The sequence below is a fragment of the Macrotis lagotis genome, chromosome 1 (assembly GCF_037893015.1).
Source record: "Macrotis lagotis isolate mMagLag1 chromosome 1, bilby.v1.9.chrom.fasta, whole genome shotgun sequence".
NCBI classification, from domain to species: Eukaryota; Metazoa; Chordata; class Mammalia; order Peramelemorphia; family Peramelidae; genus Macrotis; species Macrotis lagotis.
In genome coordinates, this window is record NC_133658.1 from 782,867,329 (window position 1) to 782,894,519 (window position 27,191).

Here is a 27,191-nt window from a genome sequence, read left to right on the forward strand (position 1 = left end):
CTGAGTGTTCCTGGCTCAAGGGCCAGTGATGTGTCTTCCACCCAGCAGCCCCTACTATTATTATTATTATTACTATTTTATTTTATTTTGGATCTTTTTTTGGGGGGGGGTTATAGGGCAATGGGACTGGGTGGCCTGCCTGGGGCCACAAAACTGGGTGATTGTTGGGTGTCTGAGGCTGGATTTGGACCTGAGTGTTCCTGGCTCAAGGGCCAGTGATCTGTCTGCCACCCAGCAGCCCCTACTACTATTACTATTATTACTATTTTATTTTATTTTGGATCTTTTTTGGGGGGGGGGGGTTATAGGGCAATGGGACTGGGTGGCCTGCCTGGGGCCACAAAACTGGGTGATTGTTGGGTGTCTGAGGCTGGATTTGGACCTGGGTGCTCCTGGCTCAAGGGCCAGTGATCTGTCTGCCACCCAGCATTATTATTATTATTATTATTATTATTATTATTATTATTATTATTATTATTTTATTTTGCATCTTTTTTTTTACTTTTATAGGACAATGGGGTTGGGGTGGCTTGCAAGGGTCACACAGCTGAGTGATTGTTGGGTAGCTGGGGCCGGATTTGGGCTCGGGTGCTCCTGGCTCCAGGGCCAGTGTTCCGTCCCCTGCACCACCTGGCCATACTTATTATTATTATTATTATTATTATTATTATTATTATTATTATTATTATTATTATTATTATTATTGTTGTTGTTATTGTTATTGTTATTGTTATTGTTGTTATTATTTTAAATTCTAATTTTAATTTTTTTCTTCCCTTTACTTTATCGCTTATGCGGGTCTATATTTTCTTGGGGGAGGGGGTATTATGTTTACTCTTAAACAAGAATATTTTAGTAATGTATAAAAAACATTTGTACAAAATAAGAATAAGTAAATCAAAAAAATTAAAAAATAAAAAAGTAAAGGGTGACAGGTACTTAATATAATCCTGTCTTTCTCCCAGATCTGAGCAAATTAAATTCCCTTTGAATATTTCTTAATATTGCTAAGGCTTAGAAATGCCTAGCCAGTCCCAATAAATCTTGTTCCTTTTATGGAAGAAATATAGTTTTGATACCTAAACAAAAGCAAAAACAGAAAGAAAACTATAGACTAATTTTCTTAATGAATATCAATGCAAAAAAATTAAATAAAATACAAGCAAGATGATTACACCAATATATCATAAAATGCCAAAAATGCAAATCTGGTTCAATATTAAGAAAATTATCCGATAATTGATTACGTCAATAACAATAACAACAAAAAATCATTTGATTGAAACTATAGTTGCAGAAAAAACCTTTGACAAAATACAATAACCATTTCTATTAAAAACACTAGAAAGCAGAGAAGTAGTTGTTTTCAGTCATTTCCAAATCTTTGTGACCTCATTTAAGGTTTTCTTGGCAAAGATACCAGACTCGTTTTTCATTTTCTTTTCCAGCTCATTGTACAGATCAGGAACTGAGACAAGCAGGGTTAAGTGACTTACCTAGAATCATATAACTAGTAAGTAGCTGAGGTAAGATTTGAACTAAGAAAAATGAGTTTTCTTGATTTCAGACCCAGCACTCTATCCATTGAGCCACCTAGTCCTAAAATGTTAAGTATTATCTATCTAAAGATAGAGCAAGCATTATCTGTAACAGGGATAAACTTGAAGTCTTTCCAATAAGATAGGCATGAAGCAAGGATATCCATTATCATCACTTATTCAATATTGTACTAGAAATACTAACTAAAAAAATAAGAGAAGGAAACAAAACTATCATTCTTTGCAGATGACATGATAGTACACTTAAAGAACCCTAGAGAATCAACTAAAAAAACTAACTGAAATTATAAACAACCTAAGCAAAGTTGCAGGATATAAAATAAAACCACAGAAATCATCATAACATACTACCAATGAAACCCAACAGGAAGAGATGGAAAGAGAAATTTCTTTTTTAAAATAGCTGCAGACAATAAAAAAATATTTGGGAGTCTACTTGCCAAAATAAATTCATGGATTATGTGAATACAATTACAAAACACTTTTCATACATAAAAGTCAGATCTAAATAATTAGAGAAGTATTAATTGCTCATGAATAGGCCAAGCCAAAATAACAAAAATGACAATTCTATCTGTTAATTTACTTATTCAGTTTCATGCCAATCAAACTACCAAAGAATCATTTTTTATAGCTAGAAAACTAATAATAAAATTCATCTGGAAGGACAAAAGATCAAGAATATCAAAGGAATCAAAGAAGGAAGGCTGTCTAACCATTCCAGATTTCAAACTACATTACAAAGCTATACTCTTCCAAACATGCTGGCACTGGACAAAAAATAGAGAGTGGATCAATTAAATAGATTAAGTACATAATACACAGTAGTAAATGACTATGGCAATCTAGTGTTTGATAAATCCAAAAATCCAAGCGTTTTGAGTTAGAACTAAATATTTGACAAAATTTACTGGATAAACTGGAAAACAGTCTGAGAGAAACTAGGCATACATTAACAATTCACACCTTTTAAGGTCAAAATGTAGATATGTCTTAGACATAAAGAGCAATATCTTATGTAAGTTAGGGAGGCATGGAAAAATATACCTGTCAGATCCACAGATAAGAGAAGAGTTTATGATCACACAAGAAATAGAGAAGATTAGAGGAAGTAAAATGGATAATTTGACATAAGATTAAGGTCTGTGAACCAAAGAGATCAAGGAAAAATGAAAGGATATAAATATACAAAAATATTTATAGCATTCTTTGTGGTGACAAAGAATTAGAAATCAAGGGAATACCTATCAATTGAGGAATGTCTAGACGGGTTGTAGTATATGATTGTGACAGAATACTACTATGCTTTAATAAAATGATAAGCAAGGATGGTTTCAGAAAAACCTGAGAAGACTTATATGAACTGATGTAAAGTGAAGTGAGCAGAACAAGAAGAACATTGTACATAGTGACAGCAATATTGTAATGGTCAACTGTGAAAGACTTAACTACTCTGATCTATATAATGATACAAGACAATTACAAAGAATCCTTGACAAAAATGCTATTGACCTCCAGAGAGAGAATTGATGAACTCTGAATGCAGATTGAAGCATATATTTATAAATTTTATTTTATTATTTCATTTTGTTTTGGAGTTTGGGTTTTTTTTCTGGGAATATAACTAATATTTTGCATGTCTTCATGTATATAATTGATATGAAATTGTATGCTCTCTCAAAAGGTGAGGGAGGGGCCAGGGGAAGTAAGAGAATTTGGAACTCAAAAAAAATTTTTTAGAAAGATTTTATTTATTTTGAATTTTACAATTTTTCCCCTAATCTTGTTTCCCTCCCCCCCACCCCCCCACAGAAGGCAGTCTATTAGTGTTTACATTGTTTCCATGGTATGCATTGATCTAAATTGAATGTGATGAAAGAGAAATCATATCCTTAAGGAAGGAAATATAAAGTATGAGATAGGATTTTTTAAAAAATTTTAAATTAGGGGAGGCTAGGTGTTGCAATGGATAGGAGCACCGGCCCTGGAGTCAGGAGTATCTGAGTTCAAATCCGACCTCAGACACTTAATAATTACCTAGCTGTGTGGCTTTGGGCAAGCCACTTAACCCCATTGCCTTGCAAAAACCTAAAAAAAATTTTTTTTAATTAAAGGTATTTTAAAAAATTAAAGGTCATAGTCTTGGATCTTTGTTCAAACTCCACAATTTTTTCTCTGGATACGGATGGCATTCTCTATCACAGATACCCCAAAATTGTGTCTGTTGTACTATTGGAATGAGCAAGTCCATTAAGGTTGATCATCACTCCCATGTTGCTGTTATGGTGTACAATATTCTTCTGGTCCTGCTCATCTCACTCAGAATCAGTTCATGCAAATCCTTCCAGGTTTCCCTCCCGGTTTCTAATAGAGCAATAGTGGAACTCAAAAATTTTTAAAAATAAGTGTGAAAAATTTCTTTACATGTAATTGAGAAATACTTAATGAAATAAATAAAGAATTTTTTAGTGAATTTAAGGAGATGGCACTTGAGCAAGGGGGGGGGGGAGTTCCAGGCATGAGGACCAGTTAACCCTTTCCATCCTCAGGAAAGTAGAAAATCTAAGACACTGTAATTTATTTGATCAAATAATTGTGCTTAGCCTGAGTTACAAATTCAGATTATGAGTTCAGACTTAGAGAGTAATAGGATAACCCAATCCAAAAAGTTACTGAGAAGATACAACAAATCCATGAGCAGTGAAAGACTGAATTTTCTTTAGGAAAAGATATTGATCCAGATCAGGGGAGCCTCCTCTTCAGCAAGAGCATACCCAACACCTGATAGTAGGGAAACAATGGACTCAGAATTACTTCAGTCCCATTCTTACCACTAAGGATTCCATTGGCTCCCCACCCCCAAATAAACAACAAGAGAATGGTCAGATTCTGATGCTGAAGAATGCAAATCTATTTCTAAATTGTTTGATAAAGTAATTAAAGCCATTCTATCATTTTAATAATGGATTTTGAATTGAATGTGCCAAATGACTGAGAAAGGCAAGTAGGTGAAGTGTTTGTTTGTTTGTTCATCACTAAAATTTCACAAAATTCCTGCAGTAAAAACAGAATTTTGGCCTTTTGAGCACAATGAGGGAAGATTTTTCACAGCCATTAAGCATAACCGTCTTGAGCTCTTGAGTTGTATGGACAAATGTAGCTTTTATATGAAGAGGTATAAGAATATTTCTTGGCTTCAAATCATAATGACCTCATCGATAACAGAAGAGAAAGATATAGAAGTTGTGAATTGAGAGGGAACTGAGGACAAAGGGAGAAAAAGAATAACAGTGACTCACCAAAGCACCACAGGGCAAATAGTTTTTTTCTTAAACAGTACATTTGGGGCAGAGCCATAAGTAACTTTGATTTCAGCATAGTTCAAGATGCTTAACCCTTTGATCAGGTAAACACTGGTATTAGGTAACAAAGTCTTTTCTTCTCTGAGGGTTGCTGGCATAAGTGATATGAGCCTGCCCAGGGGCTATATCCTGTCATAGTTTTCAAACGGAACTTGCATTAAAGACAAATCTCAATGGCAGGATATGGTCTCAGACCAGTATAACAAGTTAGTTTCATCCTGTATGCAGGTCAAGAGTCAGGAATCCAAGAATTTGAAAGGAATGTAAGAATGAAGCTATCCTAATTGCATTACTATTTACAAATACATACAGGAATGATGATTAGCATTATTACTCAATAATATTAATCCAATATTTTGAAAACACTTTAATTTTTTTATTTATTTATCCCCCCTTCCTTCCAAGTCAACTTAAAGTATATTTCCTAATCTTATCTTCCACACCCACCAAGGAATCATTTGGACTGGAAAATACAATCCCTGAGATCTTAGTTTTTTTGATTGTCTTAAATACAAGTCTAATCCTCATTCAGTAAATTCTAATGGCTCCCTATTAATTCAATGATCTAATACAAAATCCTCTGCTTTTAAAATCCTTTATGAATTGATTCCCTCCCACCTTTCAGTCTTCTTATACCTTACCCCTGTAGCTCTTGACTCTTGATAATTTGCATAATTCCAATTATTAAGAACTCCTATTTTAAGCCATCCTTTCCATATGATTATGAAGTAAGGTTCAAATCAGCTGCAAATATATCTACTTTAAATGCAAAACCCACACTCAAGTTTAATTAATAAAGCTATCCTATTGGGTTCCCCTGCAGTTCAGTGATAGGAAATTACAATGCTAGCACTGTCTTCCACAGAATGTGATTTCTTAGAGAGGAAATCTTAAAAATCTCCTATACCTGCTAGGTCTTGGAATGGTTTGGGGATAAATTAATCATTTTAGCCCATTTAAAACATATGGAAACCAATTTCATTCAGTTAAAATATCTACATTTAGCAGAATAAAATGAATTTAATCTCACTTTGCCTAAGGCATGTTACATTTGGCCGCAGAAAATGTAGACAAAATTATAAGAAAAGACTCTTTCCTATTGAGAAAGATAATAAATAAGAATTCAATTTATTATATTCTTTTATCCCTAAACATTTAAAATGCAAAAATTCAGTCACCACAGCATTACAGCCCTTCATAACCTTAGTGCTAAAAGAAAAGGGAGCTTGGAGTTACTTGCAGTAGAGAATTATCTTCAGTAAAGAATTATGTCATCCAAGATTATAAGTGAACAATAGGTATTCATTTGAGGCTGGTAGTCTATGTAATAAATAATGTGAAAGCTAGTCCCTAGACTGAGAGCAACATATATATAGAAATTTTGAGTATGTGAAAAACAAGGGTCCTTCGGAAACAGAGAAAGTGATTGATTAGTTAACATGAGTATGTTCAGGGAGTAGAACTGGGAGTCATCATGTAGATCAATGGGTATGGGTTCTCAGACAATATGCTCCTTCCTCAGGCAAACCCAAGGGGTGTGAGGGTGAGTATAAAGGCACTGAGTAGATACAGCTGTGAGATTCAAGGCATATTATTATTGTAATTATTTTGCAAATGAAGAGGAAGAATTTGGGTAGCATGGGTCAGTTTTTCAATATAGAGATCTTTTTATTATGAGTTGACCACTGGTATTCTAGATTTACAGAGCCAAGAGATATAGCCAAGGTATAGCAATCCAGGAGACCTAACCCTACAGCCTTGCAAGCCCTCTTATCAAGATTATTGAAGAGGAAAACCTGGAGATAAAAAAAAAGTTCACCCCATTTCACACTAGCTGCACAGCTTATGGACTTCTTTAGATCTCTCCATTATACCTTCCTTCCCCAGAAAATTTATCCTCAGGAAATTTCATTAAGCTGCAACATTAAATCCATCAGGTTCTCACATCTCATCAGTACCCTCTGCACCTTTTAACTGGAATACAAAGTCATAGATAGGGCTCTATTTTTTAAATTTTATTTGTTTATTTTTGAATTTTACAATTTTCCCCCTAATCTCACTTCCCTCCCCCTACCCCACAAAAGAAGGCAGTCTGTTAGTCTTTACATTGTTTCCATGCTATACATTGATCTAAATTGAATGTGTTGAGAGAGAAATCATATCCTTAAGGAAAAAAAATAAAATATAAGTGATAAAAAAGTTACATAATAAGATGGATTTTTTTTTAAATTAAAGGTAATAGTCTTTGGTCTTTGTTCAAACTCCACAATTCTCTCTTTGGATACAGATGGTATTCTCCATTGCAGATACCCCAAATTGTCCCAAATTGTAGCACTGATGGAATGAGCAAGTCCATTAAGATTGATCATCAACCCCATGATGCTGTTAGGGTGTACACTGTTCTGATTCTGCTCATCTCACTCAGCATCAGTTCATGCATTTCCTTCCAGGTTTCCCTGAATTACCATCTGTCCTGGTGTCTAATACAGCAATAGTCTGCCACAATTTGTTCAGCCATTCCCCATTGATGGACATTCACTCAATTTCCAATTCTTTACCACCACAAATAGAACTACTATGAATATTTTCATACAAGTGATGTTTTTACCCTTTTTTCATGATCTCTTCTGTGTATAGACCAAGTAGTGGTATTGCTGCATCAATGGGTATGCACATTTTTGTTGCCCTTTGGGCATAATTCCAAATTGCTCTCCAGAAAGGTTGGATTAATTCACAGCTCCGCCAACATGTATTAGTGTCCCAGATTACCCACATACCTTTCAACATTGGTCATTGTCCTTTCTGGTCATATTGGCCAGCCTGAGAGGTGTGAGGCAGTACCTCAGACATACTTTAATTTGCATTTCTCTAATCAGTAATGATTTAGAGCAGTTTTTCATATGACTATAGATCACTTTGATTTCCTCATCTGTAAATTGCATATCCTTTGACCATTTGTCATTTGGGGAATGGCTTGTTTTTTTATAAATTTGACTCAGTTCTTTATATATTTTAGATATGAGTCCTTTGTCAGAAAGACTAGTTGCAAAAATTGTTTCCCAATTTACTACATTTCTTTTGATCTTGATACAGTGGTTTTGTCTGTGCAAAAGCTTTTTTAATTTAATGTAATCAAAATTCTCTAGTTTGTTATTTGTTATCATAAACTGCTTCCCTTTCCATAGATCGGACAGGTAAACTATTCCTTGATCTCCTAGTTTGCTTATAATATTGTCTTTTATGTCTAAATCCTGTTTCCATTTTGATCTTATCTTGGTATAGGGTGTGAGGTATTGGTCTAACCCAAGTTTCTGCCATACTAACTTTCAATTTTCCCAACAGTTTTAATCAGAGAGAGCTGGACTCTTTGGGTTTATCAAACAGCAGATTACTATAATAGTTTCCTGCTATTGCACCTATTCCACTGATCCACCATAATACCAGACAGTTTTGATAACTGAGGCTTTATAATATAATTTTAGATCTGGGAGGGCTAAGCCACCTTCTTTTGTGGTTTTTTTTTCATTAAATCCCTGGAAATTCTTGACTTTTTTATTTCTCCATATGAATTTACTTACAATTTTTTCTAACTCATTAAAGTAATTTTTTGGATTCAGGGTCTCTAAAGAAATAAGTCAGCACAGTTTTTCTCCCCATTTCCCACCAGTTATAATGCTTCTGGGCATCTTGGAACTCCCCATCATGACACAAAGTAAGGTACTTCTTTCTACTCCTTTTTTAATTTCCTTTTTAATGAAACATTTTTAATTGGAGTATTAAATGTATTATACATTTTAAAAGAAACAAGCTACACAGAATAGATATATATCTCTTTAAGTCTCACTTTCCTCATCTGTGTTAGAGGAATTACTGTATTTGAAAAATTGACCATACAAAGGTTGTTGTGATGAAAGAAAACATTATTGAAAAATAAGGATCCATAATTTCAAATACAATCTTTTTCTGTTCTTTGTTTATAGAAATGATGAGTTTATTGTTATCTGTCAAGTTTATAACAAAAGAAAAAGAGGCAAATATAAAAATTTATTTCAGATGCATAAAGAATAACCCAATTTTATTTAATAACTGAATCAAGTTTTTCCAGTAATTATTCATCTATATTATAATGCATGCTGAATATTTTTTACATAACCTATGAAAATGAAATCATCAATTTAACTTAGTATTTTTCTCTCTACATATTTTATCAACATATCACATTGAATAGTTCTGCCCTAGATGAAAATATTGCTTTACACAATAAAATTAGTTTTTTCCTCTTTCTCTTTGTCTCTATTCCTCTTCTCCAACAAGTCTCTGGATAACTGAAGTCCCTTATTACTTTATTTCACTTTGCCAGGCTTATGATTTCTTTTTCAAATTTTTTGTTTATTTCTTTTTCCTGTCAATAGTATAATAGTATTTCTCCACAAACCTATTCTACAATTATTCAGGAATTATCCAACTGGTTGGCATCCCCTCAATTATTTAACAAATTTCTTAATATTTAGTGCTATTACAACCTCACCCCTCTACCCTTTACTTCTCCTTATCCCATTTAAATAAGAGATAGTTGACTGATGATAGATGTCTCATATAGTAAATATATGATTGTCATTATGTCCTTTAAAAAGGAGGCACTACAGGTGAGTATAGGGGCCTAGAAATAAAGGATTTTTACACAGAGGAAAACAACCAAATATAGAGACATAGACTCAGTTAGGTTTTTGGAGGTAATATTTATACAAGTTCCAAAGATCAAAATGAACAGAGAATGATAGATGAGTTCTTGGATCTATCAAAAGGGATCCTCTACATTGCTATCTGATTCCCACTCCCTTTCTTTAGATATATGGATAGAAAGTCAGAGTGGAGTCAGAAAGACCTGAGTTCAAATCTTGCCTCAGATACTTTCTTGCCTATTTGACTTTGGTCAAGACACTTAACCTCTATTTGCCTCAATTTCTTCATTTGTAAACTGACTCTAATTATAGCACCTATCTCCCAGGGTTGCTGTGAGGATCAAATAAAATTATTTGTAAAAGTGCTTAGCATAGTATCTGGTATATAAATGTTAGTTATTACTAGCATTATTAAGGACCAAAATTCCTTTAAGAAATAGAAAGAGTTGGAGATGCAAAAAAGAAGTGGCTGCAACTAACTGATAGTCTTTTTTGTTTGAAGTAGTTTAGTCATTTCCTTCTCCAGTTCATTTTATAGAAGAGGAAGAACTGGAGCAAACAAGGTTAAATGACTTGCACAGGGTCACATGGCTAGTGTCTGAGGTTGGATTTTAACTCATGAAGATGAGTCTTTCTAATTCCAAGCCCAGTGCTCTATAGATAACAGAAAGACTTCACTGAACTCTAGCACAAGCTTTCCCTTACAAAAATTCAATGTAATAGAAATACTCATTAAGCACTCCCTGAGATATGGCTCTGCTACTTCAACTGTAATAGAAGAAAAGTACAAGAAGAGACCTGAAAAAGCAAGAAAATAAATAGGAGAGAGCACTACATTCTATAATGAAGCAGAAAGGCTTCACGAAGTAGAGACAACTCTACTGAACTGAACCTAGAAGAATGGGTAGGACTTGGATACATAAAAAGATAAGTAGAATTTTTATTAAGGCTAGAACACAAGGATAGTATCAGAGATTTCTTTGGTATCCTTCCTTAGAACACCCTGAAATGGTGTCTTTCAAGTGAAACAACATTATAAATAGACTTTGCTGGCTCTTCAGGTATAATAGTAGTACTAAAAACCAGATTTGCTAACCATTTTCCCTTTTTTTTATTCCCCACTTTTTCCTGTCCTGGGAAAGTCCACTGACAGTTCAGAATTTCAGTATCATTTGCATAAGTCTCTCAAGCATACTGATAGGATATTAATCATCATCCAATACCAAAAAATCTGTCTGCTTGTCTATCTATTTATCAACATGTCTATCAGATTCATGATCATGAACTTATTCAAAAATTAGTTTCTCTATTAAAATAAAATCATAACTATAGGGAACTTGGAGACTAGATAGTTCATTTAATATACAGAAATTTTTCTCTTTTCTTTTCATTGTGTAGTTGATAAAGAAGCAAGAAATTATGAGTTTAAAGGAGTAAGATAATTAGCCATGTCTAGCCTTAAAATTGCTTCATTTATCCTCAAATCTGAGTCTTCAAAATTCCCTCTCCTCTTATCTGAGCTTTCAAGAATTATATAAACACTATAATTTCTTTAAGTATTTGGAATCTTAAGTAATGAGTTATATGATTATCATGCATTTACAGGATGGTTTTTTTAAGTTTTTGCAAGGCAAATGGGGTTAAGTGGCTTGCCCAAGGCCACACAGCTAGGTAATTATTAAGTGTCTGAGACCAGATTTGAACCCAGGTACTCCTGACTCCAGGACCAGTGCTTTATCCACTATGCCACCTAGCCGCCCCTTACACGATATTTTTTAATTCAAATATATATGGCTGTTTGATCATTTCATTTGTGTGTGACTCTATGATCCCATTTGAGATTTTCTTGTCAAAGATACTGAAGTGTGAGGCAGCTAGGTGGTGCAGTGGATAGAGCACTAGCCCTGGAATCAGGAGTACCTAAGTTCAAATCTGGCCTCAGACACTTAATAATTACCTAGCTGTGTGGCCTTGGGCAAGCCACTTAACCCCATTTGCCTTGCAAAAACTAAAAAACAAAGATACTGAAGTGGTTTGCCTTTTCTTTATCCAGTTCATTCTACAGATAAGGAACTGAGGTAAACAAGGTTAAGTGACTTGCCCAGGATAATGCAGCTAAATAAATATCTGAGGTCAAATTTGAACTCAGGTCTTCCCTACTTCATGACAGAGATCTATACACTGTGTCATACCTCCAATATATTACAAGCCAATATATATTTTCCATTCTACTGAATGATACTACATTCTAAAAAGCATAGCAAATTTAGAACAAAGTCATAGACGACAATTTAAGATGATAACTGTGTTTAAGTATTTGAAGAGTCATCATTTTGGAAGAGGAATTAATTTGTTCTATTTGACCTTAGTAGGAACAAATTTAAGCTTCCCATAGGAGGCAGAGTTAGAATTTGAACCTCAGTTCTCTGACTCCATCCCAGAAAATGTTTCTGTTGTATTGCTTCTCCTTCCTTTGTAATGTAAAAAGGAATGACTTGGAGCAAAATTTTCATTTTTCTTTCCATCTGTATGACACACAGTGTGGCCATTTCCTGCCTTGAGGTTTACTACCTTTTTTATTTTCTTGCAGCTGTTGAACCAAGTTTGATATATTGCTTACTTTGTATATATTTGTTTGCATGTTGTCTCCCTGCCCCCATTAGATTGTAAACTCTCTGAGGATAAAGAAATACATTTTGCCTAATTTTGTATCCACATAGTAGCTGGGCCATAGTATATGTTTATTAACTGATTGATTGCTAAGGGGCATCAAGGTATAGCCATGGAAAGGTTCACTGTAGAGCTCTGTTATGGAGGAATGGAGCTTTATCCTCTAGCATTGATATCTGGGAAGAGAAGCTCCCTGGGGGATGGGGGGACTTTTTTCTCCTTGTGGCAGTCCTCCTACATTTGACTGCTAACATCTTACATCTTGCCTTGTGTCTTCCTGGACTTCTCACAGACCCTGCCTTTTTCCCTTCACTCTACACCAAAGAAGAGATGGATCATGCTCTGTATCATACAGACCCTCAACCATTCCCACCAACCACAGAGTGGATTGCCTGCTCTTTTAACAAAAAATGATGTCAGATTGTATGTACGTAACACATTTCTTCCTCTCACCCTTCAGCTTTAGGTAACTTCTTCCTAAGTTCTGTGTATTCCATCCTGAATCCCTATAGCAACATCAATGAGAATTGCTGCTGTGATGAGATGCCTCATTGAAAACTGAACTGAAACCATATTCCTGGAATGGGCCATCATCACCAGGCTATTTCCCGAAAAAACTATCCATCAACCCAGGCCTCACAAAAGCATTTCATGAGGATTGGAGAACAGGTCAGTCACCTCTCATCCTTCAGGGCCAGGCAAGTTGCCATGTCCCATTAAATCTGAGGCAACTCTGGCGCAGTCAGTAAATTGTGGTAAAATTTTGTGAAACTAATTTTTTTGTTAAAACCTAAATTAATTTCTCTGTATATTATAAAAACAAAAAACCCTCAGATTTTAAAACTGCCTTGAATTTTTAGGGGTATTTATCCAATAATGTTTTAGTCATGTCCCACTCTTTGGGACCCCATTTTTGTGAAGTAGTTTGCCTATTTCTTTTTACAGATGAGGAAACTGAGGCCAACAGAGTTAAGTGACTTACTCAGGGTCATATAGCTAATAAGTGTCTGAGGCTGAGTTTGAACTCAGGGAAAGGACTGTCCCAGGCCTTCATACCCAGGGCTCTAGCCAATAAGCCATCAAGCTATCCCTGGGGTAACAAACCAACTATTTACATGCTTTCTTCTCTCATTTCCCCAAACTAGATTTTCTGCAATGCATTCATTTAATGTGTGCCATATATTTCTAGGAGCAAGAAAATCAAAAAATTCCAGAAGGGAGTTAGATGTGACTGAAAAATGACTACAATATTTCTAAGCATTCACACATTACTCTAGAAGTGATTCTGCATATGGAAGTGAGATGAAGGAACATAATTGGAATTTCCCTATAAGTCATCCCACCCCCTTCAACTTTTCATTAAGCAGGTTTAAACTTTCAAACCAGAAAAGCCAGAAATGAACATTCAAGTTTAGTTTTCATTAGCCTGAATTGTTTATCCTCATAATAATAAAATTAACTCTCCATAGCATCAGAGAACTGATAATGTAATCTATGGATTACTTAAACTCTTTGCTTATCTCTTTCTTCTTTCTATTCCCTATCTCTTGAAAAAAAAAAAAGAAGTGAAATTATAGCACCATAGATTTAGAACCTGAAAAGGGTCTTAGAAATCATCACCTTTGATTTAGAGATGAGAAATGAGGCCCAGAAAGGCCTTACTAGTATTATTAATATAATAAAATAATGTATGATAATTCTATTAGATTCTTATTATATTAATAAGATAATATAAAATGATATTAATATTGTGATTATTGTTAACATCTAAATAATATTTACTGTGTGCTAAGTGTTTTACAACTACTATTTCATTTAATCCTCACATCTCTGGGAGGTAGGTGCTATCATTGTCTTTGTTCTACAGATGAAGAAACTGAGGCAAAGATTAAAAGACCTGCCCAGGGTCACACAGCTAGTAAGTTTCTGAGACTGGATTTTAAGTTGTCTTCTCAACTTAAGTAACTTTCTCAAAGTCACAGAGGTAGTAGCTGGCATATTCAAATACAGGTATTCTGATTTCAAGTCTCTTTCCTCATCTTTAAAATAGGGATGATAATAATAGTTCTTACTTCCCAAGTTTTTGTAAGGCTTAAATAAGATAATATATCCAAAGTTCTTGCAAACCCAAATCTCTATATCAATGCTGCTTATTATTGTTATTATTATCATATCAAATTAACAAGCTACAGAGATAAATAAGACATAATCCCTGCTCTCAATGAACTAACAATCCTTTGTTATCTTAATATAATGATATATTTTGATCTGTGATACAAGTGGCTAAGAATTGGAAATTGAGGAGATGCCCATCATTTGGGGAATGACAACAAGTTGTGGTATATGATTCTAATAGAATACTATTGTGCTGTAAGAAATGATGAATAGACTGATTTCAGAAAAAACTGCAAAGACCTACATAAACTGATGCAGAGTGAAATGAGCAGAATCAGGAGAATATTGTGCACAGTATTGTAAGGGTGGTTAATTGTGATGACTTAACTCTTTTCAGCAATACGATGATCCAAGACAACTCTAATAGACCCATGATAAAAAAAATACTATTCACCTCCAAAGAAAGAACAGAGCATCTGAATACAGACCAAAACATACTATCTTTATTTTCTTCTTTCTCAGTTTTTCTTTTTTTTGGGGGGGGATGAGTATTCTTCCACAAAATGACTAATATAGAAATAATTTTTGCTTGATTGCAAATGCATAAACTATATCAAATTATTTGCCATCTCAGGGAAGGGAGGGGGGGAATAGAATTTGGAATGCAAAACTTTCAAAAAATGAATGTTAAAATTCTTTTTGCATGTAACTGGGGAAAAAAATAAAATATTATTTTTAAAAGGTTCAAAGTCCTTTAGAGTCACATTAGAGAATTAAAATCAGCTTTAGTTTATGATCCTAACTTCTTTTGGAGCCAACAGAATTAATAAGCTTGATTATTCAGTTTATTCACTGAACTTGGATTCTAACAATTTTGGCCTGTTTCAAAAACTTAAGTCTAACTTCAAAGGATATAAATTTGCTATCACTAAGGAATTTTTTTTTAAGGCCCACAGGCTCATTTCAATTTCCAATTTCAATAATAATAATTTATATGAACAAACTACTTTAAGGTTTACAAATGGACTTTGCATGTATGATGTCATTTAAACTTAAAAATAACCCTGTACTCCAGGTACTAGAGGTATTGTTGTTTCCATTTTATAGTTGAAAAAAACTGAGACTTGGCTAAGTTAAGTGACTTACCAAGAGTAATAAATCTAATAAATACTGGAGATGAAACTTAAACTCAGGTCCTCCTGACTCCCAGTTTAATACTATTATACCATCCTACTTCTCCTCAACCAATTCAAAATAAAATATTAAGGCAATTAAAAAATGAAAGTTGCAAAAGTTTTTTGAACAAAGGCTGAGGTCTTTTGGCAAAAATTAACAAATAATGTAATGGTAAATGTTGGAAGAATTTGAGGGACAAGTAATAAGAAAGTCAAGCTAATGCAATGTTGGTAGATCTGTAAATTGATCCAGTTGTTCAGAAAACACTAGATTACTAGAAAACTAAAATGGTAACATTTCTTTTCCTTTCAGAAGAAGAATGAGAACCATGGGTACAAAATGAACCAGATATTATTAGACATGACAGGAGTATGCTAGAGTCAACTCTTACTAGTTCTTGAGAGCAACTTGTTAAACTTTCAGTGTAACAATTTGCACCTCAGAAATTGGCAAATGCCATATATCACAGCTTGATTATTTTTCTGTTGCTATTCAGACTTCAGAAAGTGATGGGGGAGGGGGCAGTTAGGTGCCACAGTAATAGAGCACTGACCTCAGACACTTAATAATTACCTAGCTCTTGCCTTGGGCAAATCATTTAACCCCATTGCCTTGCAAAAACAAAACAAAAAAAGGATGCAGAAAATATTTTAAAAAATAAAATAAAGTTAAAAGTGCTTCTCTATTCTTTATTGTTATATAGAAGAAAGTAAGGCATCTATTAAACAATTTTTGTTTCAATGATTAGAACAAGTGTGCAGCTTCTCATGGTCATTTGAAGGGGACAACACTCACTTGGATGTCCAAATTCTGGTATCCTTATTTTTAAAAATCAATCATCTCGAGGCAGCTAGGTGGAGCAGTGGGTAGAGCATCCACCCTGGAGTCGGAAAGAACTGAGTTCAAATGCAGCCTCAGAGACTTAATAATTACCTAGCTATGTGACCTTGAGGAAGTCACTTAACCCCACTGCCTTGCCAAAAAAAAAAATCAATCACTTCATTATTTAGACACTTTAGATGACAAACACCTCCTATAAATAATTGTTTTAAGGCTATGATCCATTTCACAATACCACTATTTCATGCTTTTGGCTTAATTTACTTTATCAAGAAATCCCTAGGTCTAAGTTGTTCCCACTGTGGAAATAAAAGAAAGATTTAAGTAGAATGTGAGTCCTTTGATAACAGTATCTTACCTTTGTATTTGTATCTGCAGCACCTATCATAAGACCTATAATATAGTTAGTGATTATTAAATGTTTGTTAATAAGATGATAGGCACAATGAAGGATGTGGTGTTTAATCCAAGGAGCAGCTTCAGTCCAAGTTGAGGCACAAATAAAAGAACTAGATTACTTAAAAGAATATTCTCACATTATGGTCACATCATGACAGAACCAAAAAGTCAAAAGGAACAAAATCATGAAAGTATGAGAGTTGGAAAGAACCAAGGGAACTTTGAGTTCCAGTACTTGGCAATGATATGCATGAAGAACTGTAACAAAGTCTCATTAAAAAAAAAAAACATAAAACTGGAAAATCTGGAGAGAGATAGAGTGTACCTTGGTGGCACAATAGTTGGAGCACCAGGTCTGGAGTCAGGCAGATTTGATCTCAGACACTTCTTAGCAGTGTGACACTGAGCAAGGCACTCTGAAAGCCTGATAAAAGCCACTGGAAAGGGAAATGGTAAATCACTTCAGTATCTTTATCAAAAAAAAAAAAAAGTTGGTCCACAGGTTCAAAGTCTTAGATATAGTACTTATTGATTAATTTAACTTTCTCTATCTTCTACAAATCTGTGATATCTTAATTTGACATCTGGTCATTTAATGTCATGATAGGACAAAGTCCTGAAGTCATGATTATAAAGAGAAATAGGTCTTCAACTCTATTTCTAAGATCAAAGAAGTAAATGGCCTGAAGATTACATGCACAACAAAATATGTGAGTGTCTTCCTTCCTCTTACACTTACATTTTACTTCCTTCCACACAATGGAGCTACAATTCAACTATATAGGCAAACTTGACATCTCCTGACTCTTCTTCACTTGACATGTCCCTCATGCCTGCAAAATTTCTCCTTACTTCTAACTTTTAGCCACCTTGACTTCCTTCAAAACCTAGTTCAAATCCCACTCTTCCCTCAGAAACTTTCTATCTCCTTTGATTATAACTTACTTATTTATGTGTTGCTTTCAATAATAGAATGTCAGTTCCTGGAGAATGGGTCCATTTTTGCCTTTCTTTGTATTCCTCCATTGTTTACTATGGCACATAGCAAGTGCTTAATAAAAGCTTATTGAAATTTGGTAACTAACATAACCTATGCCCTATCTCCCCTCTCCCCACCCCACCCCCCCAGTTAGACCTACTGCAGGGATAGGGAACCTCTGACCTGCAAGTCATATTGGCCTGGCATTGCCAAGGCAAACAGTAAAAGGGACAATAAATCTAGAAGCTTTTTAGGAGTGAATTAATTAAATATTTGCTCAAATATGGCCCGAGAATGATGTCATAATATCTAAATGGCCTTTGGAAAAAAAAATGCCCTACCATGGTCTATTTAGACTCCTAATTAATCTAATAATGATAAAGTTCTTAACAGTTACATGTATCAGCTTCCCATATAGGAATTTAAACAGTTTAACCTTATTAAATTTCTTATGATTACTCTTTCATGTTTATTCTTTTATGCTTCTCTTGAATCTGGCTTATGAATGTCAAAATTTCTATTCAGCTCTGGTCTTTTCCTGAGAAATGCTTGAAAGTCTTCTATTTCACTAAATATTTTTTTTTCCACTTGAACAATTATACTCAGTTTTGCTATATAGGTTATTCTTGGTTGTAATCCTAGCTCTTCTACTTTCAGGAATATAATATTCCAAGATCCATTGTCCTTTAACATGGAGCTACTAAATCTTGTGTGATCCTGACTGTGGCTCCACAATATTTGAATTGTAATTTTCTGACTTATATTTTCTTCTGAGGGGTGGAGCCAAGATGACAGCAGGAGAACAGCCTTTCTTAGGAGCTCTCTTCAAAATATTTCAAAAACCTTAAAAATATGACTAAATTATGCTAAATTTTAGAGAGACAGAACCCACAGAAAGATCCAGTGAGGCAATTCTCCAGCCCAAACTAACCTGGAAAATAGTGGGAAGGCTCTGTTCCATGGGGTTGGAGGGGGCAGCAGCACACCAGAGTGAAAGAACTTCAGCCTTCCAGGAATAGCCCCAGGAAGTCCCTGGGTCCCTGGGAACACCAGCTCCTGGCAGCAGAAGCAGTTTCCTGACCTGCCACTCCAGGGAGCACCAAGCACAACTTGAAAGATCAACAGGGAGACCTGTGCCACAGAAAGTGCAAAGCCCAGGCCAACATGTCCCTCCTCAGCAAGGTCACAGTCCTTAGTGGCCCTCAGCACAACCGAGATCCCAGAAAACAGAAGCAGGACTGTGGAGCTGCCCAGCAGGGAGCCACCCAGCAGCTGTTTCCAGAGTGCTCAACCCTTGGAAGGTAAGGGAGTGGAGGGAGACTGTTGATGTCTCTTTGTCCCTGGGACTCTGGGGCTTTGACCATATTCAGACCCTGGTCACAGTCTGGGGTCCCCATAGAAAAAGAGACCTTCTTCACAGACCCAGGGCAGAAGGACGTGCCTGTGGCCATTCAACAGACCAGGAGAGCAGCCAGAACCTCACATACCGAGGTCCTTGCAGGGTGTCCCAATAATACTCAGAAGTTCAGGAAGTACCCCAAAACCAGGAACAGCTGGGGAAATGAGTAAACAAAAAAAAAAAAAGAACCTAAACATAGATAATTACTTTGGTCCTATGGAGGACCAAAACACACAATCAGAAAATGAGAAAATCCAAGCTTCTGCATCTAAAGACTCCAAGAAAAAAATAGGGCTTGGGCTCAGACTATTTCAGAGTTCAAAAAAGATTTTGAAAATCAAGTAAGGGAGGTAGAAGAAAAATTGGGAAGAGAAATGAGAGAGATGTAGGAAAAAACAGCAGCTTAGTCAAGGAGATCCGAAAAATGTTGAAGAAAATAACATACTAAAACCAGTTTAGACCAAATAGATAAAACAAAGCTCTCTGAGGAAAACAAATCCTTCAGATGTAGAATGGAGCTAAAGGAAGCTGATGACTTTGTGAGAAATCAAAACACACTAATTCAACACCAAAAGAATGAAAAACTAGAAGAAAATGTGAAATATCTCACTGAAAAAACTGATCTGGACAACAGATCCAGAAGAGATCATTTAAAATTTATTAGGCTACCTGAAAGTCATGATCTGGAAAAAAGTCTTGACTTCATTTTTAAAGAACTTCTATAGGAAAATTGCCCTGATAATCCTAGAAGCAGAGGGTAAAATAGAAATTGAGAGAATCCACCAATCTCCCCGGAAAGAGATCTAAAAACACAACCCCAGGAGTATTATAGCCAAGTTCCAGAACTCCCAAGTCAAAAAGAAAATATTACAAACAGCCAGAAGTACACAATTCAAATATTGTGGAGTTACATTCAGGATTTCTCAGGACTTAGCAGCATCTACATTAAGGGTTCATAGGGCTTGGAATATAATATTCCAGAAAGCAAAAGAGCTTGGAATGCAACCGAGAATCAATTACCCAGCAAAACTGAACACCCTTTCCCAGGGGAAAAGATGGACTTTCAATGAAACGGGAGTTTCAAATGTTCCTGATGAAATGACTAGAGCTGAACAGAAAGTCTGATTTTCAAGTACAGGACTCAGGGGAAGCATAGAGCGGGTGGACAAGAAGAGTAAATTATGAGGAACTTAATAATGATGACAAACTGCATGTATTTCTGCATGGAAAGATACTGATAATATTCATATGAACCTTCTCAGCTGATGGTATCAGAACACAGACTGAAAACACACACACACACACACACACACACACACACACACACAAATAATATTTTCTTCTTCGCCTGGGAGTTCTGGAATTTGACTATAATATTCCTGGGACTTTTCATTTTAGAATCTTTTTCAGAAGGTGATTGGTGGATTCTTTCAATTTCTACTTTACCATCTGATTCTAGGATAGTGGGAACATTTACTTTGATAATTTCTTGAAATATGATAGCTAAACTTTTTTTTAATCATGGCTTTTAGATAGTCCAATAATTCTTTTTTAATTAATATCTTATTTTTCCAATTACATGTTATGAAAGTTTTTCCTCTTGCATATTTAGAAGTTACACAACATAGTAATGAGCAATCTAATAAAAGTTATACATGCTCATTTGTGGTTACTATTTTTACATATTAGTCATTCTGTATATGAAGAATTAGGACTAAGGGAAAAGAAAGAAAACCATGGAATAGGAAGGAAAAAAATATAAGACAAGGTTTTACAAAGTGATATCCATTTAGATTCTGTGGGGTTTTTTGTTTTGTTTTCCTCTGGATATGCATGGCGTTGTCCATCATAGGTCTCCCAGGGTTGTTCTAAATCTCTGATATGCTGAGAGAAGCTGCATCCAACATAGCTGATCAATTCACAATGTTGTTGCTAATGTTCTCTTGGTTCTGCTCCCTTCACTCAGCATCAATTCATGTAATTCTTTCCATGCTTCTCTAGAGTCTGACAATTCATGATTTCTTATAGAGCAATAGTATTCCATAATTTTCATATACCATGAAATTGATAGTTCAAAAGCCTTTAAAATACTTCTCAATCTCTTTTCTAGACCAGTTGTTAGTCCACTGAGATATTTCACATTTTCTTCTGCTTTTTTGACTTTGATTTACTGTTTCTTGAAGTTTCATGGAATCATTAGCTTCCATTTGCCTAATTCTAATTTTTTTTTTTGGTTTTTGCAAGGCAAATGGGGTTAAGTGGCTTGCCCAAGGCCACACAGCAAGGTAATTATTAAGTGTCTAAGACTGGATTTGAACCCAGGTACTCCTGACTCCAGGGCCAGTGCTTTATCCACTACGCCACCTAGCCACCCCCTAATTCTAATTTTTAAAGAATTATTTTCTTTTTAAGGAATTCTTTCCTTCAGTGAGTTTTTAAACCTCTTTTACCATTTATTCTTGTTGTTCAGTTGTTTCAGTCATATTCAGCTCTTCATGAGTTTATTTGAGGTTTTCTTAGCAAATGTACTGAAGTAGTTTTCCATTTCCTTCATTTCACAACTGAGGAAAATGAAGCAAACAGGGTTAACGGACTTGCCCAAGTAACATAGCTAGTGAGTATCTGAAGCCAGATTTGAACTCTGGAAGATGAGTCTTCCTGACTCCCAGTCTTCTACAGCACCATCTAGTTGCTCCATCTTTTACCCTTAGACCAATTTTATTTTTAAGGAGATATTTTCTTCAGTGTTTTTTATGCCTCTTTAACCATGCTACTAATTATTTTTCATAATTTTCTTGCATCATTCTCATTTCATTTTCCAATTTTTCTTAACTCTGTTGGGCTTTTTCTTCCATTTTCTTCCTTAATTTAAGTTTACATTTGATTAGGGAAGACAATACAAACTGGAAGGGTCCTTAGCTGATTTCCAGTCTAATTTTTATTTTATAGATAAGAAACTGAAGAGATTTATCCAAGGTCACACAGGTAGTAAAAGTTAAAGATAGAGAATGTAAACCAATATCCTGACTTTGGGGCAAGAGATTTTTTTTTATTGCACAACACTGAAAAAGTATGTATAGAATAAATATATGATATTGATATATATAAAATAATATATTTAAGTATATATATACATATATATGTATATATATATACATATATGTATATATATATATACATATATGTATATATATATATATATATATGGAACTTAAAGTGAGGAAGGCGGGGTAGCTAAGTGGTGCAGGATGTGGAGTGCTGAATCTGAAATCAGAAAGACCTGAGTTCAAAGACACTGGATATTTGACCCTGGACAAGTCACTTAACTCTCAGTTTGTTCATCTGTAAAATGATCTGAAGAAGGGAATGGAAAACCACTCCAGTATCTTTGTCAAGAAAACCCAAGGGGCGCCTAGGTGGCGTAGTGGATAAAAGCACCAGCCTTGGAGTCAGGAGTACCTAGGTTCAAATCTGGTCTCAGACAATAATTACCTAGCTGTGTGGCCTTGGGCAAGCCACTTAACCCCATTTGCCTTGCAAAAAAAACAAAAACAAAAACAAAAACCTAAAAAAAAAGGAAAAAGAAAACCCAAGATGGGGTCATGAAGTGTTGGACATGACTAAAACTTCTGAACAAGTGAGAACTGAAAGGATCAGAGAAAGCCACTTTTAGCAGGTGAATAAGAAAATGAAGTTTTCTTATAAGTAAATTCTCTAGAGCCTGTATGAGGATGTGCCTTCCTCACGAATTTACCTCCCCCCCCCCCCCAGACATTCCATTGGTGATTTGGCCGCATTCCAAAGACTCCAGGAGCCAGCCACTCCTTGGAATACACAGGTAGTACTGGGGAGAACTGGCTATTCTCACAGTATTGACCTTATTCAAAGTAAAATCTTCCAGCTCCCTATGGCATTTCCGTGAAGTCTTCAAATTGCTCCCATATTACTGTTAAAGGAACAACTAAATTAGCATCTAGCCTTCTCTGTTCTCCACTGATAAATATTCTGAGGCTCCAAGCATTGGCGGGAATCTCACCCATGGAGAATTGAGTCTGCCTGGGACTTTTCTTTCTCTCTTTCTCTTTCTCTCTCTCTCTCTCTCTCTCTCTCTCTCTCTTTCTTTCTCTCTTTCCTTCTTTCTTCCTTTCTTTCCCAAACCGGGACTTAACAGAAAGGCTAGACAAGAACTTGGGGTCCCCCCAGCCACGGACTGTTCAGAGTTGGTGCTCCCCCGAATTGGTGATGTTATCTTTATATTTTTCTTCTACTTTGATTATAGTATTACTAACCCATTGTCTTTAATGTATTAGTTGCTGTATTGGATGTTATTGTAATCAATCTACTCCTTGTGTTGTGTAATTAAAATACTTTCATTTTTTATGAGTGTCAGGGAGAGTGTCATTTGCAGGAACGAATCCGAACCTCATTTAAAATCACAATACAGCAGGATGTGCTTGAGATGTATCTTAAAAAAAGTTGAAGATTCTGTAAAGTGGAAGTGGCCAGGGAGTGCTTTCCAGGCACAAAACAATGCCAGCACAAAAGCAGAGAGGCAGAACATGGAGTGAGATGAATTTAACACTACTGGAAGCTAAGGATATAAAAAGGCAGAGTGACAAGACCCTTTCAGTTTTCTATGATCCTATGAAAATCCACTCCAAGTATGAGGGAAAGATGGAATGATATCAATAAGGAATCCAATTTGGTTAGTCTGGCTGTAAAATAGATCATGAAAAGTAATGGGGCAGCTAGATGGTGCAGCAGATAAAGCACCGGAGTCAGGTGTTCAAATCCAGTCTCAGACACTTAATAATTGCCTAGCTGTCTGACCTTGGGCAAGTCATTTAACCCCATTGTCTTAAATAAATTTTTTTTAAAAAGTAAATAAAATAAATAACAATAAAAAATAAAATAAATCAATGAATAAATAATTTTTAAAAAGTAGTCATTGTGGACTAGAGCTAAATTGTGAAAAACTTTCAATGTTTTATTCTAGAGGAAAGAAGGAACAATAGAAGTTTCTTAAAGCAGAGACAAATTTTTGGCTATGGTTTAAAGGATTCAAGAGATTAGAAGAAGGGTGTTCAATTAAGAGGTATTTGAAACTGTTCAGTCAAGAGATGATTAGGGCCTGCATTAGGATCATGGTTATGCAAACTGATGGGAGAAGATGAGAGAGTTATTTCAAAGGTGGAATTCACAAGACTTAGCAACTTAAGGAGAAGGAGAAAGAATTAAGAAGCAATTTCAGGCCTAGTTAGCCTTACAGTTCACTTCAACATTCTCAATTCTTTATTCTTTTAATAAATATTTAGTGAATTTGGCTTTAGATGTTGGAGGGATAAAAGAAAAATTATACTCCCTACCTATTACAATATGGGGGAGCAGGGAAGGGAGGAGCACCAGGATACCTACCAGGATACTGTGTTAGAGGCAAGAGAGGTTCAGAAAAGAGAGAGAGAGAGAGAGAGAGAGAGAGGTTCAGACCAGGAGCTTATAAAAAAATCCAAGAGGAGTCATTTTTGCCCTCCAGGAATCTAAATTTAGTGGAAAAGTGGAATACAAATTATTGTAATATACTGCAATAATAATAATGTGATAAACCCTATAAGAGATATAGGAGCAAAGTACTGTGAGAGGCCAGGGGAAAGGGCACTAAATACATGTGATGACAATGGTTAAGTGATGCAGTACTTGGCCTGGAGTTAGGAAAAACCATCTTTCTTAGTTCAAATCTTACTGCTTTATTCTTGGCAAGTCCCTTAACCTTCTTTGCCTCAGTTGCCTCATATAAAATGAGCTGGAGAAAGAAATTGCAATGACTAAACAACAATAACACCAATGATCAGAGTGGCATTCTGACTTCAAGAGGCAGCCTTGGATTCAGCCAAAGGCAAGTCAAATTAAACTCTTCAGTGCTCTAGATAACTTAGTAGAAAATGAAGTTGAGTTGTTTATGTTCCTTACACTACAGGATATTAGAATCATAATACTAGAGTTGGAAGGGCTATTTAACGTCATTTTCCAGATAAGGAAACTGAGGTCCAAAGAGGTAAAGTGATTTATCCAGAAATGAGGCCTCAAGCCAATTTGAAATTTAGAATTTTTTTTTTTCATTTCAAAGCCATCTATCTTCAAGAAGTAATTTAATAGCCTCTTTTGCTAGGGTTTAGAGATCCTCTGGGTGAAATGCCAACTATCCTCACTGACCAAAACAAGATGTGACAGCCTGGAACTAAATTATTCAGGACTTTCATACCTACAAAACTTGGGCAGCTAGATGGCACAATGGGTAGAGTACCAGCCTTGAAGTCGGAAGAACCTGAGTTCAAATAAGGTCTCAGAAAGTCATTTAACACTGATTGTCTTGCAATCAGGACCATCTCTAGTTTTCCCGTTTCATATCTGGCTCCAGAGGGTAAAGTGAGGGGCACAGCACCCTCAATTCATGTGCATGGCGTGGCATGGCATCACCTCCCTGTCGTCATGCTCTTCTTTGAAAAACATCGTAGCTATGAAAACTAGCAACCATTTGCATATTTTCCCTCTTTTAAATGATTAGGCAAATCAATACAACATACTGTCACTTTGGTCGCTTACCCTTCCAGGGTGTCTCTCTGCCTTTTTCAAAGCCACGGAAAACACCCGGGGCTTTCTCAAATCAATAAGCCCGCTCTCTAGTCAACCCATTCGCTAAAAGAGAGCATTGTGCTAGGAGACACAAAAGGCAGAGAAGCCTGGAGTCTAGTCTTGCCTGGGTAGATTTAGGGGACCGCCCTTCCCTCCTGCCTACGCCGGTTCTGGAGGAGCAGTCGGACAGGTTTGCTCCCACAAGGAAAGGCAGATTCCTCTCAAGAACGCGTCAGCTGCCTCCCTAGGACCTTTAAGGAAACGGACTGGAGCCGAGTAGCCAGTCAGAGGCAGGCAGGAGTCGGTCCCACCTGCCCAGCTCACCTTCTGAGCCTATCAGCGCTCGTGGGCGCCCAGAAGTTCCTGTCCTCGCTGCAAACCCGGGTCCTCAAAAGAAAAACTAACAAGTTACATTGTAGCGCCCTAGAGGATGGACGCTGGAGTCGGGGGGGCGTCAGCGGACCTGGCTTCTGCAAGACCTGTGCTTACCACTAAAGTATCAAAATTATTGAAATAAAAGTAAGGTATTATGTATTAGTCCCTGCTCTCAAGAACTTCGAGTCTTTCTCCCCAAATCATCCAGAATACAGATAGACACTTTTAAGGTGAGAGAGGGAGACAGAGAGCCGGAGAGACAAGGTGGAGCTGAGAGATGGTCCCAAAACGACCCCCAACACACACACACACACACACACACACACACACAGACACCGATTTTGGGTTGTAGGTTTCGGGTGCCTCCAAGCTTTAGCTTTGGCATCTCCTGCTCCCCAATCAGAAATTGGGGACACGTGGCTGACTCCTCTGGTGGCTCGGTCCCTCCCCGCCTCCCCCCCCCCCCCCCCCCAAGCAGCAGCCCGGTAGCCGGCTCTCTCTACTCACCAGGTGAACAGTTTTTCTTTGATCCTGAGCAAGAGGCTCATGAAATGGCGAGGAAGCCCCGGCGCTTCCGCGGAGCGTGGGGCTTGTGGGCTCGCCGCCTCCATGTGCCCGATCTGCCTCGGCCTCTTCTAGTGTGGCTCCGTGGTGTCTCCAACCAAAATGTGCCTGCTGGCCGCGGAAAGGAGGAGGCGGTCCTTAGGTGCAGCTGGATCAGACTCCTCTCCAGCCGTGGAATCCTCCTCTTTCTGGCTCTCCTCTGTCTTGCTCCTTCTGCAGCAAATCATTAACAATCGGGAGAGCAGAGCCAGACAATCCATTTGCAAATTATAACACTGGCAGTTATGGGGTGCAAAGAACACAAAAGGAAGGCAGAGAGGAGGGAACTTGTTCTCATGGGCAGTGGGTTCTGAGCACTTGTGTGCATTTCATGTTTTTATGACTATTATGACAATAAATAAGATATGATTTTTTTAAAAATTATTCCCTCAGCAGATTGCA

The 27,191-nt window shown here is 36.3% G+C and overlaps 1 protein-coding gene across 1 annotated transcript in view; it reads right to left on the minus strand.

The window, feature by feature from the left end:
* Nucleotides 1-26,887, minus strand: part of SLC35F2 (solute carrier family 35 member F2) — a 68,077-nt gene extending 41,190 nt beyond the window's left edge. Inside the window, exon 1 of the mRNA XM_074216611.1 lies at nucleotides 26,694-26,887. Coding sequence (XP_074072712.1) covers nucleotides 26,694-26,797 — 104 coding nt within the window. The 5' untranslated portion in view covers nucleotides 26,798-26,887. The remainder of the gene's footprint in view (nucleotides 1-26,693) is intronic.
* Nucleotides 26,888-27,191: the final 304 nt, after the last annotated feature.